The sequence below is a fragment of the Nanorana parkeri genome, unplaced genomic scaffold (genome assembly GCF_000935625.1).
Source record: "Nanorana parkeri isolate BGI_ZX_2015 unplaced genomic scaffold, ASM93562v1 scaffold666, whole genome shotgun sequence".
NCBI lineage: Eukaryota > Metazoa > Chordata > Amphibia > Anura > Dicroglossidae > Nanorana > Nanorana parkeri.
The window spans coordinates 360097-377706 of NW_017306934.1; the positions used below are offsets into that span (position 1 = coordinate 360097).

Below are 17610 nucleotides of genomic sequence, written 5' to 3' on the forward strand. Positions count from 1 at the left end.
GTCCGGCGGGGGGGGGCAGCCCCTTCTTCGGGACGCAGAAGCGATCTGGCGACAGGTAAGTCGCCAGGATCGCTTCTGTTGTAAAGCCGACAGTCGGCTCTACAAGTTTAAACAGACTCCCGGCGGCAAAAGTCACCGGGAGTCTGTTTAAACAGCCCCGATGCTGGCGACGTACACTGTACGTCGTCAGTCACGAAGGGGTTAAAGTTCCTGGAAAACGCGCTTTAGCACGTGAAAGCGCACGTACAGGAACGTTTATGCGCAATAGCGCACATACGTGAGCGTGTGGAAGTGCGCTCGTTAGCGTACAGGTGCACGCTCCATAGCGTGCACACTATCGTACATAAACATATACAATATATCGTATATAAACCCTGGCTTACGTTTCCTGACCCTGCTCCTGATCTATGATTCGGCACCTCAAGAATCGGCTTCCTGTGTATGACCTCAGCTTGAACCTGACTTCCCTCCTGGTCAGCCACTTGCTCTATCAGTATCCTGTTGCCTGCTCTGGTTTCAAGAGGCCCCGGTGTCATCCCAGTCCTGCCGATTCACCAGCTGGTCCAACGCACTCAAGCGCCTCCTCAAGAACCGGCCAGCATCCAGAGTGGAGCACAGCATCGGCACCTGTGCTCCACTCTGTCCTTACATCCCCTGTCACTACTTCCAGAAGGTTGGGAGGAGAGGTGCACGGGCAGCCCCCTTCTCAGCTGAGTCTCCAGTCAGGTACGTGATAGGCAGAAACATCAACTTTATAAAACTTTGCAAAAGTTTGAACAGAAGACCAGATTGCTGGTGCAAATCTGGGTAACAGAAGCTTTGAAATGCCCAAGCAGCACTAATTGACCCAGTAGAATGAGCAGAAACAAGAAAAGGAGGAACCTTATGCCGCAACGTATAAGCTTGAAATGATAACTTGACGAATCCATTTAGAAATAGTGGATCTAAAAGCTGAACAACTTTTTCTAGGACCTTTCAGAAAAACAAATAAAAAATCTGAATGTCTAAAGGAAGCCATGGCTGACATCCAAAACAGTAAAAAGAAATTTCCTTAGTATGAACAGGAGCAGGACAAAGTAAAGGTAAAACAGTGTCTTCATTGATATGAAAGACTGAAACCACCTTGGGTAAAAAGGAAACCTGTGATCTCAAAACCACCTTGTCCTTATGAAGAACCAAATAGGGTTTTCTACAAGACAAGGCAGACAACTCAGAAACACTTCTAGCTGAGGTAATGGCCACAAGATAGGCAACATTTTCAAACTACAACAACAATAAAGAAATATCCTGAATATGTTCAAAAGGAGGTTTTTGCAAAACAGACAAAAAAAATGCAAGTCCAATTGAGGAAGAGGAGACTTAAAAGGAGGAACCACGCGCTCAACCTCCTGAAATAAAGTACAAAGCAAGGAATGAGCAGCAAGAGGACATTGAAAACGGAGAGGTAAGGCAGATATCTGCCCCCTAATGGTACTGAGAGCTAAACCTTGATCAACTCCCAGTTAAAGGAAAGACAAATTTTGTAGAAAAAGCCAGAGGGGAAAACCCCAAGGATTCACACCAATGAAAATAGACCTTCAATGTATGCTGAAAAATTTTACGAGCAGAACTACCAGCCTTTAAAGCATAGTTGGAATAACAGAATCAGAAATTCATCTGTCTTTTAAAGGAGAACTATGGCGTTAGGGCTTTTCCGCATAGTCCTCCGAAGGGTAACGGGAGGGCACAAACCAGCGTCCTCCCGATACCCAAAGCTCAGCTCGCGGTATACTGAGACGCCGCAGCTGAAATGGATCCCGACAATTATGTCTGGATCCGCCCAGCTGCGTGAGTGACAGCGGGCTCTGCCTATCTAGAGGCTGAGCCAGCTGCCCCCTCCCCCGTCCGTTCCGCCAGTCAGCGCTGGAGGATCGGACAGGGGAAGGGGAGAATCCAGTCACACCCCTGTCACGGCTCTCTGCAGGGATAGATCGAGAAGTGAGCGAGCGCCGGTATGTGTTGGCTCCCTTCCTGATCTACTGAGCCAACCTGTGACAGTCTCATTGTCACAGGTCGGCTCAGATTATGAGGCTGAGTGAAAAGCACTCACCTCATAATTCTCCTTTAACACCTGGGTTTCAACAGCCAGGCCATTAAAGCCAGCAACCAATAGAATCTGCTTTGGGCTTCCCCAATATTTGTCACCCTTCTGTGCGCCTACTTAAGCTGATGGAGGATTTGCCCCTAGTTTTTTATAATAAACACCTCTTTAGGATTTTATTTTTTTATGCTAAAAAATGTATATTCCTGCTACGGAAATCACCCTTGCCTGCTACAATGGACGGATTGGAAACGGCTTTTTGATGACATCCCACCGGTCTATGAAATCAATTATGAAAAATGAGGCAAACCCCAATTCTTTGATCGCGTGTGGGACTCCTGGCTCTCCTCCACTTCCACTTTAAGAACTTGCTTATAATGTAAGGCTTTCTCCTTCTTTATGCTTCCTTCTCTTCCTCTCCTCTGATGATGTACTGGGTGTACTTGTAGATCAGTGGTTCTCAACCTGTGTAACATCAGGACCCACATTTGTCCTTGCTAATTAAGTCGTGGCCCAAGTCGCACTGCAATGGAATGCACAGCATTGCGGTACCGTGCATTCCGGTGCGGGCAATCAAACTGTGGGTGGTTTGGAGTGCCATTCAAATGAATGGCAACACAACACACCTCCCACACCAAAACACAGGGTAGGTCCACCCAGTCTCCCTACCTTACAAGAACTGGAGTGGATCCTCAGCCTGGGGTCCAGTGTGGGGTGCTGTGCTGTGACGGAGATCCATCCATATGTGCATTGCTTGTACAGCTCCCTTGCACTCCCTGAAGAGGTGCCGGGAGCCAGAATGTGACGTCACTCCAGTCCAGGCACCTCTACAGGGTACGTAAGGGAGCTGTAAGCAATGCACTTATGGCTGGAGCTCCCTCATAGCCATAGCCCCATCCAACCTCAAGCTGACACTCGGGCATAATTTGAATGGCTGATCGGTGTGAGAACTGACAGGGCTGCACTAGGGGAGGCTGAGGAGCCTCTCACGTAGAAAAGTGAAAGGTATGCGGTGACCCACTAAACACGGGTTTGCGACCCACTTTTGGGTCACAACCCACCAGTTGAGAACCAAGGTTGTAGATGGTTGCATTTTGTACCTTCCACTCCCCTGTCATAATGTTGCATAAGAGGCATACACTTATATAGTGTTAGATGTTTTATTTAGATTTTTGTTGATAGTTGTTTTATTGAACTGCTTTTCTCTTGCATCCAAAACTCAATAAAAATTATCTTTACGGCGTTTGGACGACCATGGAGGGATGAAGACGTGCTGCTGAGAGCTCTGCTGAACCAGGGCCCCATACAGCCTGATTACCCAGCACTATTCTCTCCCCCCACTCTATGTCCGGCACCCAGACCTCACCTACAGCCCCCTCCACCTCCTGGTCCAGGGACATCTCAACCTATTTTTGCCGTTGCGCGCCCTCGCCTGCGCAGGGCCCCCGATCCATGGCCCGGCCCGCGTGACTGAGAGCGCTGGATCCGCCACCCTCCCCTGAACCTGCAGTACTTCTGCCTGCATCTCCTAAGGCCCTGGATCCACTGACACCAGAGGACCACACTACACCGGACCTTTCGGCTGCAGGGGAGGTACGTGACCTGCTTACAGCCTTCTGGGCTGATTTTGACACATGGGCAATGCGCCTGGAAGGCGCTTTGAGGGTGAGGTAACACTAGCATATCTGCCCTATCGACCTCAGTGACTTTACATGATACCCGCATAGAGGTGCTGGAGGCGGCCCAGGGGTCCCAACGTGCCCATCTCCAGCAACTACAACTCAGGGTGGAAGGCGGGGAAAACCGCAGTCGCCGCAACAACATATGCCTGCGGGGAATCTCACAGGCGACACAGGGTCCTAACCTGCAGGCCACGGTCACTGCCATCCTTAACATGACCCTGGGGAAAACCCCCACTGACTCCATAGAGCTAGACAGAGTCCACGAGGTATCCGGAGCCACCCAAAGGACAACGAATCGTGTCAGAGATGTACTATGCCGGGTGCACTTCTATGCCATTAAGGAAAAAATCCTTTGCTCTGCCTGGAGAACAGGTCCTACTGACTTTGATGGCGCTTCCATACAGCTTCTACCTGACCTCTCTCGCCTGACCTTAGTGATGCGCAGATCGGTGAGACCTCTTTATGTGTTCCTGGTTATGCAATGCATTTGGCGCTGTTTTTCCTCCTTTTTTTTTTCCTCTCAATACTCTGTGGACATAATATACTCACTGTCTTGCGGTTTCTGATGTTATTGTTCTTCGCGGCTGTGTGGCGGTGGTTGTCGTGGGTGGGGCAGCTTATGGAGCTCGCCGGCCCCCGGAGGGGGCTGGGTCGGATCCGCTTTCCTCTTGCTCGTGCTCTCCCCTGCTGGGGGGGCGCAGGCCACTCCCCTGCCCTCTCTGGTCTAATCTCCGGGACCACTGTCCTTTCTACTGTTCCTGGGCCTTCTAGTCGTTCTCACTCCTTTCTCCTCTCCAACCCCTGCCATGCCCCCACCTGTAGTTGCCCCTGTGGAGCTCCGTCTCTGGACCTACAATGCCAGGGGCCTTAATGTCCCGTCCAAACGGGGGCAGAGTCTGTACCATATGCACCAGGCACGAGTACACATTGTCCTATTCCAGGAAACGCATTTCCAGACTTACCACGTTCTCTCCTATGCCAACAGATATTTCACCTCCTGGTACCATAGCACCAACGCAATTCAAAAAGTCGTGGGGGGTCTCCATCCCAATTCACAAATCCCTGCCAGCAGTGGTTCTGGACCATAAGGTGGATGAGTTTGGTCGGTTTCAGTTGCTTAAACTGTCACTCTGGGGTCGAACCTACACCATCACGAACTTCTATCTCCCTAACTCTGGCCAGGCTGCTTCCTTCAGGAGCTGGAGGGCTTTGCAGAGGGCATGGTTTTATTGGGTGGGGATTTCAACCTTGCCTTGGAGACTGATATGGACTCATCTACGGGTCACTCAGCCCTCTCCTTTGCGAGGCTACGTGGCGTTAAGAAACAGCTCTCATGCCTCCGCCTGGTTGATATCTGGAGAGTTCTTCACCCCCAAGTGCGGAACTATACCCACTTCCCCGCACCCCACCGCACCGCAGTAGAATAGACTACTTCTTCACCTCCCACCCCATGCTGGATTGGTGTCCCTCCTGTGACATTGGCCCCATTATATGGTCTGACCATGCCGCAGTCACACTGTCCCTACAGGCCCATCAGGCTTCCGCCCGGGAGTGGCCTTGGAGGCTAAAATCATCCTTGCTCTCCGACCCAAGCTGTGCCTCTGCACTGCAAGAGGGAATTACCCAATTTCTTGAGGTGCACGCCTCTGACCCCACCCCTCTCTCACTTCAGTGGCAAGCACTGAAAGCAGTTCTGAGGGGCATACTGATCCAGCAGGGCTCCAGACTGAAGAGGGAGCGGGCTAAGCAGATTTGGGAAGCCATTCAACTCCTTGTAGACCTGGAGACTCAGCATAAGAGCTCGCCTTCGCCGGAGCTCCTGCTGCACACAAGTTGCTGGGCCTTCTGGACTTGTCGACGCGATCCTATCAGGTTAAACTGGCAACCAGGGCGTACGAGACTCGCAATAAATGTGGGAAAGCAATAGCTAGGACGTTGCATCCGAGGGCGACACATACTTATATCCCTCATATTCACTCACAGTCAGGGGTTCTTCGGAAACTCTCCCTCGTAGATCCGTGGTGTATTTGCGGAGTTCTACACCTCACTTTATAATCTTACAGAACCAGACAGTCCGTCCCCCAGCCATGACCTACGGGTATCGACTTACATCCATGACACAGCCCTTCCAATGTTGACAGACCCCGATGCTGAGGCTCTAGAGTCGCCTTTCACCTTGGAAGAATTACTTGTGGCCCTCAAGTCCGCACCGGTGGGCAAATGCTCTGGCCCTGACGACTTCACAGTAAAATTCTACAAACAGTTCAAGGACTCGCTTATCCCCTTCATGCTTCGGGTCTTTCAATCAGTCTCTCAGGGAGCACCATTCCCGAGGCAGGCCTTGAAAGCTTCCTTAATTCCTAAACCAGACAAGGATCATTCTTTATGCACAAATTATAGGCCTATCTCTTTGATTAATACCGATGTGAAACTGTTTGCCAAATTGCTCGCTAACCGGCTGAAACCTCTCCTTCCGGGGGTAATCCATCCAGACCAAGTGGGGTTTGTTCAGGGCCGCGAGGCTCGGAACAACACTATCAGGACCTTGTTACTGATGCACTATGCTCAAATTTCCCACACTCCTTTATGTCTTTTGTCCGTTGACGCTGATAAAGCGTTTGAACGTCTGGACTGGACTTTCCTCAGACACACTTTATCACAGCTGGGTCTGCTATCCCGCATGTTCAGCAGCATTATGGCCCTTTATTCCCACCCATCGGCCCGGGTTCGTATCAATGGCTCACTCTCCCCTAGTTTTCACATCGCTAATGGCACCCGTCAGGGATGCCCGTTGTCCCCCCTCCTTTATGTACTCACTATGGAACACTTGGCAGTTGCTCTCCGTCAGAACTCTGTGTCCCAGGGCATACTCATAGATCTAAGCTTGCTTTGTTCGCTGACGACCTGCTACTCTATGTTACCCAGCCCCATGTCGCTATGCCCACTATTCTGCAGGAATTCAGGAAGTTTGGAGCTCTGAGCCATTTTCGAGTCAACATTTCTAAATCAGAGATCCTCAATGTTTCTTAATGTGCCCCACCTCCTTGAAATACTTGGGAATCCACCTGCCCAAGAACCTGGCTGACCTCTACACCCTGAACTTCCGCCCCCTGCTGGCGGGAGTGACTAGAGACCTGGCTTCGTACGAACGTAAGTTCCAATCCTGGCTGGGACTAATTAATGTGCTCAAAATGGTCATTGTCCCTAAGTTCTTGTATCTTTTCCAGATGGGACGCTACCCATTGCCCTCCCTACAGTGTACCTGAGACAAATTCAACAGACCATCACAAGCTTTATTTCGGGATCCTCTCGCCCTCGGCTCGGCTCGGCTATAAAACACTGGCCCTGCCGAAATGCAGAGGGGGTGCTAGCGCCGCGGTTATCTTCCTCTACTAGGCTTCGGCGGTGTTGGTCCGCATAGTAGACTGGTTCTACCGAGCCGGGGACAGACCATTTGGAGGGATCTCTCTTACGTCGGCCGATTTATTGGCTCTACCCTGGATACAGCCTGGCTCCAGGCCCCTACTCACTGCTCTCCCTCACTTGACCTCTCACACTCTGAAGATATGGGATTGGTATGTCACTCTCCTAGGTGTTTCATCCTACTTGGGCCCAATGACTCCTCTCTTTGATAACCCGGCTTTCCCTCCAGCGCTATCTGGACCTTCCCAGGGTCGATGGAATAGAGTCGCACACCGGCGCCTGGCCTCGGCATTGAGAGCTCAGCCTCCGGACTCGGCTACTTCTGTAGGTGCGTTCGTGGCACCTGGTTAGCGGAGCGGCAGTTCCGATCCCTCATCATCTCCTTCCCCACGCCAGATTGCTTCCTGACGGACCCCCACCGCCTTTGACTCCCTACTCCTGGTCTCATCACCCCGACACACATAGTCTCCCTCATCTACTCCATCCTCTCCACCATGACTTCCCCTGGTCTGCCAGCCTACACCTTGGTGTGGGAGAGGGAGCTGGGGAGGTTGAATGGGAACGTTCATTCACGCTCACATACTCTCTCTCTATCGCCAGTAAAGCCCACGAGAAGAACTTGAAAATCTCGACTAGGTAGTATAGCAGCCCAGCAGTTCTCCACCGCATATACCCTGCCACCCCCGACTCTTGTTGGCGCTGTAATTTGTCTCTGGGTCACATGACTCACATCTGGTGGAGCTGTCCCCTGCTTCAGGAGTTCTGGCAAGGGGTGTTGGGGATCTATCTCAGAGTGACAGGAATTAGAATTGCTAACGACCCTAAGATCCTGCTGCTTTCGATGCTCCCTGGGTCTATGAAATCCGCGAAAAGGGGCCTCCTGCGACACTTTCTTATAGCTGCCCGGATGGTCATCCCATGTCATTGGCGCACGCCGGTGGTACCCACCCTGGCTGAGTGGGCGGTGGAGATGGACCACATAGCAGACCTGGAGAGTCTTCTGTCTGAGGAGCATAAAGCTGGCGAAGCCTATGTGCACACCTGGTCTCTCTGGTACACCTTTAGGGGATCGACTGCCTTCGTAGAGGCAATCTCCTCTTGATCTACTGGCCTACTGCGATGGGAGGGTCTCATGACAGGGGTAGGGTCTTCCTTGGTACTATCCTTCTACGCCTTTACTACCCCCTTTTCTCCTTTCTTATCTCTTTCCTGGCTCGTCTATTCCCCTGAAATCCCCTGCTTTTTCTCTACTCTGGATCTCTCCACTTGAAGTGGATCTTCCCCAGGCTGACTTCTGATTTCTGTGTAAACCCACCTCCTGTGCCCTGCCCAACGCTAGCCACCTAACTCGAGGTGACTCGCTCTGGTGACAACCTAAGCTGATGGTCCCTCGTCCCTACCCCTAGAGCACTTATGAGGTGGGGTCTGCAATTAGTAGCTGGTTAGTAGGCCTGATATGAATCTTCAACGCCACCTAGGTAGCCAGCATATACATCACCCGATTATTAATATGTGACATATGCTCAGTTTTTGTGCCAGGGTATGCAATTGGCTGTGATGTTCCTTCCATGTTGTACTCTGCTGCGGATTTCCTGTTCCCTACCCCCGTTTTTTCCATATTGTTACTTCCCGACGGTTATTACCAACATGTACGACTGTTTTCTTTGACTCATTTTCTCTGATTTCTATTGAAGTTTATAAAGCTAATAAAACTCAGATTGCACTAAAAATGATCTTTACAAAAAAAAAACAAGCAGGGTGGAAGGTTGCCCCGTGTAAGAAGAGATTTGGCCAAGAGGCAAACGAACCAGGTCAGCATACCACATCCTGCTTTCATTTGGAGTGTTGAAAATGACTGTAAGTCCTCATGTTCTATTCTGCAAAGAACGGCATACAGAAAGGCATACAGTACATCAAGTTGTACTGATCCCACAGAGCTACCAAGGCATCTGCTGCATCCGCCATTAGATCCCTTGCTCTGGATATAAATCTGTCCACCTTCTTGTTGTGGCAAGATCCATATCCAGGATTTCCCAGCACTGACAAAGCTGTTAAAACACCTTTGTTCTCCTGGAGCCAGCAGCATAACCCTGCTTCTCAGAATTGTTCAGAGCTGCGTCAGTTCAATGGACAATAGAGAAATGAGGGCTGCCTTTGCTGGTCTTCTAAAAAGACCATTTGTCTGGCTTTATAGAGTCAGAATTCCTTATCTCTGTACTTGTTCCAGGACACCAATTCAGGAAATATTGAAGCCCAAGCATCGGCATGCAGCTAGGCTACTAGCATAAATACAGAAAGGTGAGCAATGGCAGTCTACATACTTCCTTAAAGACAAGTTTCCTTTAATGTTACAATAGGTGTGCATTAAAGTGAAATTAAAGATTTCAGTAAACAGTCTTTGGTGTCTGCAAACACAGGCACACTATAGACAAGATTTAAAACCTAAGCATCAAGGTGGAGCTCTAGCAGGCCAGCATCTCAAACTGTATTGTTGTTGCCTCAGTGGACAACAGTTGGGCACCTAAATTGCACTGGCGAATGCTTGTGGGTTTGTCAGAGTTCTGACCTTACTATTTTCCAGGGCAGTTAAAGGAGAACTATGAGCTGAGTGAAAATCACTCATCCTCATAGTTCGAGCCGACGTGTGACATGAAACTGTCACACGCCGGCTCAATAGAATCGGAAGTAAACTAACGCATACCGTCGCTCGCTCACTTCTCGATCATCTCCCTGGAGAGAGCAGCGACTGTCAGACACCGATCCCCGCAAGGATCCCCGCTCCCCCCCGCTCCCCCCCGCTCCGATCCTCCAGCGCTGACTGGAGGGAACTGAGCAGAGCCTGTTGTCACTCACGCAGCTGGATGGATCCCGACAGCATTGTCGCGATATACTGAGTTTTGGGTCACGAGAGGACGCTAGTATATGTCCTCCCGTGACCCTTAAGAGAACTATGGGGAAAAACACTTACCCCATAGTTCTCTTTTAAGCATTTAGCTGACTGACTGGACAATGAAGAAACAGCAGAATACTGCTGAAGTCATCACTCTGTGCTCTGCGAAAGTACCCAGCATTAGAATAGCACAATGGAGTGGCATAGTGCCTGACTGGCTAATTTTGGCTTCCCCCGACCCTTTCAAGTATATTTGTATTGTGAAGTCTCACTTCAAAGAAAGAACTGCAAGGACACTTCCCAACCTGTGGTTTACATGCTTTGTGCCCATTTTTATGCTTTAGCAAACAGATGTACATCAAGTGTTCCTTACAAGGGTTTCCAGCAATAAATCAGTACAAACAGAAAAATACTCAGCCTCCTGGCTTTCTTTGGTCCACTCGGACCCTCAGGATGTCTTCGCACAGACTTACACTTTATCTCATAACTGCCTGGTCAGTGACAGACTGTCTGTATGTTATAGTATGTATAAAAAATGATTTTAATGTATGGCAGAAATTGAGCTACTTTTGCATGCATGCAATACTTTTTGCAGATCGCAATTGGATTGGAACACAGCCGCTAATGTGCCACGCGTTTGGGTGCCGGCGATCACACTGCAGTCTGGGGGCGCGTGGCTGCGGTGCCATTGACTTCAATGCACCGACACGCCCCCTCCTGCCCCAAAACAAAGTGAGCCGGCCTGGGTTGCGTTCCAGAGGCCGAACGCTCTGGAACGCACTCTTAATGGTGTAACTGGGCCCTAAGTGCTCTTTACATAATAATTAATGATAATCATTACTAACTTACCTCTCTATATATTTCAGAACCAATTCTCTGCAGTTTTGCTGGGGCGGCTGCTCTCAGGGTCTCCAGAGCAACTCCCGTGAGGCCAGCTTTCTTCTTCTTCTGCAGAGCGATGTATAACTGGTAGAGAAGTCTAGTAGCAGCTCCATGTTGCTCTGACATGATATTCTGGGCCACATTCTGGTCAAATGGAATGCCTAATAGTTTCAAGGTGGGCTCCACTCGGGTAAAGTTGTTCAGCTTGCTATTTGCTGCTCTGTAGTGAACAAGGTGAAAAATGCAGATTAATACCCGTGTACCTTTGTAGATACTTTAAACAATGAATTTAAGAACAGGATAGTGCTAAGAAGAAGTGATGCACATGGAACTGATCTACAAAAATTTACAGCTCAGAAAACTGGAGCAAAAGTTAAGACGTTACCCATACCCATGTTATCACCAACTGCTCCAGTTTTATTTGCTGCAGGTTTTCTATAACATGATCTATGAAAAAAGGACATGAACACATTGAAAATCTGGCATGTCCTAAAAAAGGCCAAGGGTAAAAATACTGCTAAATTGCAGGTGCCTTAAAATGCCTGCCAATTCCTATGCCCCCATGGAACCCAACTGCAGCAACAAATGTTATTTAGCTTCTGGTAGAGTAGGAAAGGATTGCAACCTTGGTCAGGTTTTAACTGCTGTCAGTGCACCCACTGGGGAGATTTTCCCTCCCGTCCTAGGCATCAGGGTATAGCAGAGTGTCATCAAGAGATTAAGTGAGGGAATTCTCTCCAATGGAAACACAGACAGTAATTAGGGGTCTACCCCTTCTGTATATAAGCCTTGTACCAATGTTTATTATATTTGCTAGAAAATAATAACTGGCTGCAGACTTTTTTGGACCAGAACTCGAAAATTAAAGAATTGCTTTATTTTATGAAACATAGATGTTAGTTGTGCCTAAGCAGTATCCTAAAAAAATCTTCAATCACTCTTGAAAAATCGCAGTGGACTTCATGTGCCTAGGCACTCCTGTGCCTTGAGCCTTGTATCTGTGTATCAGCAGTGTTAGAAAACCTAAGGCACTGCTACCTCTGACTGCTTATCTCAGTAGATTGGGTGATGTCATTACTGTGCTGCTCACTGTTCTCCTTACTGGAGAGCAAACCGTACCTGAGGACCTGCAGTGCAAGGATCTCCTTGCTTTGGATTCCTGCGTTTTGTGGATCTATGCTGTTGCCATCTCTCCTGCGGCTTCTTTAACATTGTCTTACCAGTCATCCAATCACCAGTCATCGGGGGAGCAGCTCTGATATGAGGAAGCAAAGCACTGCTCTTGTAGCAAAATGGCTGCCTCTACACAGAGACACAGTGCAGAATAAGGCTTTGCAAGTCAGTCATGTGGAAAAGAAAAGCAGCAGGGTGCCTACAGACAATATTAATGAATTGTCCTTGGTCCCCCCCAATCCATTAATTAGAAGTAGGGATGCACCGATACCAAGTACCGTACTCGGTACAAGTACAAAACTAGACTAGAGAAAAATTCAAAAGTTAGAAGGCAGCTGTAATTTGTAAGGACCACACGGAGCTCTTGGGATTTGTACATCTCTGTTTTAATGTATGATTTTGTTTTTATAAATATAAATAAAGGGATGCACCGATACCAGTTTTGCAAGTACAAGTACTGATACTTTTTTGTTTATTGTCATGTGACAGTTTTTCTAATACGATAAATACTAATGATTTCAGGACAGTGGTGGAGCGCCAGAGCCAGGTCCCAGCTGCAACCACTGCAAACCTGGTAGTTCTCATGAAAATGCCAAATATCGGCACTGGTATCTGAAAAGTATCGGTGCATCCCTAATTAGAAGAATAAAAACCCTGATTGGCCAGAAAGCCGGCTCCATGCTTACTCGTCACATAGTCTTAATGGGACATTCGGTATCGACGAGTACCGGAAAAAAAATATCGGTACTCGTACTCGATACTGAAATACCGGTATCGGTGCATCCGTAATAAGAAGATACTCTTAGTTTCCTGCACACAGAATACAGAACACACCTGCTTTGTGAAAACTGGTCAAAGTCTTCTTGTAACTGATATTTGTGTAACACTTCCCCAATGAGATATCCTGTGGCAAACTCCTTGGCCAAACCCTTAGGATCTAGAAACAAAAATAAATTAAAGGTCAATTCAACAGAATAGGTATTGTGCTAAACTCAAAAAGTTCCAGCCAGTTATCTTATTCTAGGTAACCCACCACATCTAGACTTCACACTCACTGTATGCTTCCCAATACAATTCAATTGTAAGGAGAGGGTATTATTAAAATTGAAATAGTAGTGAAAAAATCATGTTTAAATAACGAGAGAAAAACTTGGTAAAAAAAAAAAAAAATGCCGGATTTTGTAAGCCCATTCACACTTTTAAGATGAAATGACACTAAACTCAGGAGTTAAAGAATAAAAATGTATTCAAGTACCTTAAAAGAGAACTGCGGGGTAACCTTTTTATCTCATAGTTCTCTTTAGGGTCACGGGAGAACATATACTAACGTCCTCCTGTGACCCACAGCTCAGTATATAGTGGGCTATAGCTCGCTATACACTGAGAGCGCCGCAGCCGGGACGGATCCGGACAATACTGTTGAGATCCACCCACCTGGCTGATTGACAGGCAGTGCCAGCTGTGCCCGCCCCCTTCCCGTCCGTTCCTCCAGTCAGCGCTGGAGGATCGCAGAAGGGAGAATCCCTGCGTGGAGCGGTGACTGACAGTCAAAGCTCTCCGCAGGGAGATGATCAGGAAGTGAGCGGGCGACGATATGTGTTCGCCCACTTCCCGATTTATAGAGCCGACATGTGACAGTTTCATTGTCACACATCAGATCTAACCATGAGGATGAGTGATCCTTAAATCATCTCTGAATTGGTGCTGACACTGTCCTTCCTTCTGGAGGGTGGCTGTTCCCCATGGTCCCTGTGTGTGTTGTAAAGTAGTCACCACTATTTGATACACAAATAAGATACATTTTGTTAATAGTTAAAGGTACTTGAACGCATTTTTTAAGTTTCATTCCTGAGTTAAGTGTCACTTTAAGTGTGAATTGGCCCTGAACCTGCATGTATTTTCCCACTGTGACTGCCCCATATGGGTCTGTTGCTGCTGTATAGGGTTATGTCACTGTAGAACCAAAAAAACAGAGCACCATTTCCGCCTAGCATTGAGAGCAGAGCATAAACAGTGCAAGCATGCGGAGAGCAAGTCTACAGGGACACAAATGTTTGTTCTCCTTCGCAACTCCCTCTTGTTTGTTAGCTGCAGGAGAATCAGATCATTGCTGAGTGCGTTCCAATATCACCTTCAGGACTAGGAAGGTTCATCAGAAACCAGACCATCTTCAGAAGACAACTTGCTGCAGACACAGGGAAGAACATACTGAATTTCATCAAACGGTCATCACAATAATACTTTTTTAGCTTTGACACACTCAGTATTCTGTGTCTCAGCGAATGGCTTCTGACGAGACAAGGGTAAGGTGCCCATACACCTTACAACCATCGCAATACATTTGTCTTGCGATGGTTGTAAGCTAATTAAAAGCTTGTATGATCTGCCCATCTAGGACAGGCAGATCGTACTTGCGATTATCGCAAGCCCGCCCCGCCGATGACCGCAATGCTGAAGGTGGTAGACTGGCAGCAACGCACAATGCAGTAGAGCCTGACGGACTCACACTGTTGAGCCACCCTTCCAGAGTCTGAGCCTGGCTGTCCAGAGACTTAAAAAGACAAAACAAAATAAAGACAAGTACTGGTACATATCCTAGTTATATATAACAATACATATTAAATAAACACATAACTGGATCAAATGACATCTACTTGGAGTTCAGCTTTAATCGCAGTTAGTAGTAATGAAGATCACCAGCACTCAAATGATAAGCATAAATCCTCGTGTTCATTTCTAGAAGAATCGTGTCACATGCGTCAGAGCCAGGCTCTGTAATGCATGAAACGCGATTCTTCCTCATTACTAACTGCGGATACAGACAGCGCCATCCGCGTACGTCACTGCAAGCACCATTGCTAATCTAAGCATATTTGGTCCCGATCGCTGTGAAGGTGCCCATACACCTGCCGATTATCGTACGATAATCACGGGAAATCCCGCGATCGTACGATAATTGGCAGGTGTATGGAAGGCGTGCGACCGTTTCTACTGTACGGTTTGCACGTCTTTTGTCTTACGAGCATGTTTGAAAAACCCGCCGAGAATCGTACGATTTTCGGCGGGTTTGTGGTTTGCTCGTAAGACAAATGCCGCACAGGCTGGTGTGCGCAAGCGCACATTGCCCGCTTAGCATTGCAGTCATCGGAAGTCATCGATGATCGCAAGTACGATCTGCCTGTCCAAGATGGGCAGATCGTACATATATTTAATTACCTTACAAAAGTCTTGCGATGGTTGTAAGGTGTATGGCCAGCTTAAGGAGTGCAGGAGATACTTCAGGTTACAGCTTTAATAACAATCAATCTTCTATCTATTCCACAATAACAGAGTTCCTATGCAATGCCTCTTATAATAATTGAGTCTTGCTCTTGTGTACAGGAAAGTCTCTTCCAGATACTCTCTGGGGATCCATTAGAGAAGCACACAAGGTCCACTAAGGTAAAACACCTCTGTAACTAAAGCAAAGGTACAGAGGCTGCCAAAAGTGGAGTGCCGTTCCCTGAACAAAATGTGTGTGTTTGTTTTGTGGCGGGATGTGAATTTTTCAAGTGTAAAAGGGAAAAGGTGATTGTGGCAGTCAGGTTTCTGAATGACCTATTGTGACCGGTGCTAAAAAACCTTAATCTAGAAATTCATCTCTTGCTATTAATATGCAAGAATTTGACTTTCTAAGGCCGTCCAAGGCAAAGATATGCATATATTGAATACATGTACTCACACTATATTTCCAAAAGTATTGGGACACCCCTCCAAATCATTGTCTTCAGGTCTTCCAATCACCTCCATGGCCATAGGTATATAAAATCACACACCTCGGCATGCAGACGCTTCTACAAACATTTGTGAAAGAATGGGTCGCTCTCTGGAGCTCAGTGAGTTCAAGCGTGGTACCGTGATAGGTTGCCACCCGTGCAATAAGTCCACCATGTGCAATGCAAAGCATCGGATGCAGTGGTGTAAAGCACGCCGCCACTGGACTCTAGAGAAGTGGAGACACGCCAACAATTTATGCAGCGCTTTACATACTCTTTATTCACATCAGTCCCTGCCCTGGGGAAGCTTATAAGCTAAGGTTCCTATCCCAGATGCATACATACAGGGCTGCTTTAGACAGGAGCCAATTAACCTTTCAGCATGTCTTTGGAGTGTGGGAGGAAACCGGAGTACCAGGATGAAACCCAAACAAGCACAAGGGGATCATGCAGACTTCATGTAGATACTGTCTTGACGGGGATTTAAACCGGGGGCACCCAGTGCTGTAAGGCATCCTAACCACTAAGCCAATGTGTCAATAAATAATGACCCCCCCCCTTTATAGGTTATTTCCCTTTCATTGTGTAATATGATGGTATTGGAGAAATTAGACCTAGATGGGCTATCGTAGGCAGCATTATATCTGCTTTCTATGGAATCATACAATTAGACCAACGTTTCTCAACCTTTCTTTAGTCATGTGCCCTTTTAGAAGTATGCAAAATCTCAAGGCACCCTGGTCTAAAATATAAAAAGCATAAATGTAAAATAACTATGTGTTGCCCCCTCCAAAATTCATACCAAACTTATCCAAGATAGGGGTCTGGTATGGGTTTTAAAGAGGGACCCCGTGCACAACAAAATTGGGGTTCCCACCTTCATATGGTTGGAAATGCAACAGAATACTGATTGTGTTGCTGACTGTAATTATGTCTTTTGAACACTAGATGGCATTGTAGTGCAATTTCAGTCTCTATGCTAATACATGTTTATCTATGATTTATGTTTCCTGATTGATGCTATCTTCCTGTATACATGTATGCAATGTTCCTATAAGCAAGTAAAACTTAAAAACAGCATTCTTCAAGATCTCAGTGCTTCATCTAAACACATAACCAACAGGTTATGGGCCCAAACACGGAACAGAATACTGCAAGTCAACAAGTGCTGCATGAAGTTTGCAATCACAAAGCTCAACAATACCAAATACCAGCTATGGAAGTTCAAGCTTGAAATGCTGCTAAGCAAAGGCGACTTGTGGCAAGTACTGAGTACAGACAGACCAATTAATGGACCCACTGAGGAATGGGACAAGAGAACAGGCAAGCAAAAGCAATTATAAGTCTGCTAGTAGAAGGTGACCAGCTTATCCACATCAGAAATGAAAATACAGTTAATGGTATGTGGACCGCATTACAAAAACGGCATGAGCGTTCAAACTTAAACAGTAAACTATATATGCTACGCAAGCTATAAAGGTGAGGCTAGAAAAAGGCCAGGAAATGTGTGAACATGTGAATGCCATGCTGGAAATCGTAGAACACCTATGTGCAATTGGAGAGGAAATTAAAGATAACCACGTGGTGCAGTGGCGTAACCAGAGTTATGGGCGCCCGGGGCAGAACATTTTTTTTTCGCCCCCCCCATATTATATAAACATCCACTAGAACTGTACCCCCCACCCCCACACATATATATCAGCTAAGGAACTACAAGTCCAAGTA

General features: G+C 47.4%; 1 protein-coding gene across 1 annotated transcript in view; it reads right to left on the reverse strand.

Annotated features, from left to right (window-relative positions):
- Positions 1-17610, reverse strand: part of SPEF2 (sperm flagellar 2) — a 127684-nt gene that overhangs the window by 108817 nt on the left and 1257 nt on the right. The window contains exons 2-3 of the mRNA XM_018563455.1: positions 12965-13067; positions 10925-11177 (exon numbers count right to left, since the gene is read on the reverse strand). Of these exons, the coding sequence (XP_018418957.1) occupies positions 10925-11177; positions 12965-13067 (356 nt within the window). The remainder of the gene's footprint in view (positions 1-10924; positions 11178-12964; positions 13068-17610) is intronic.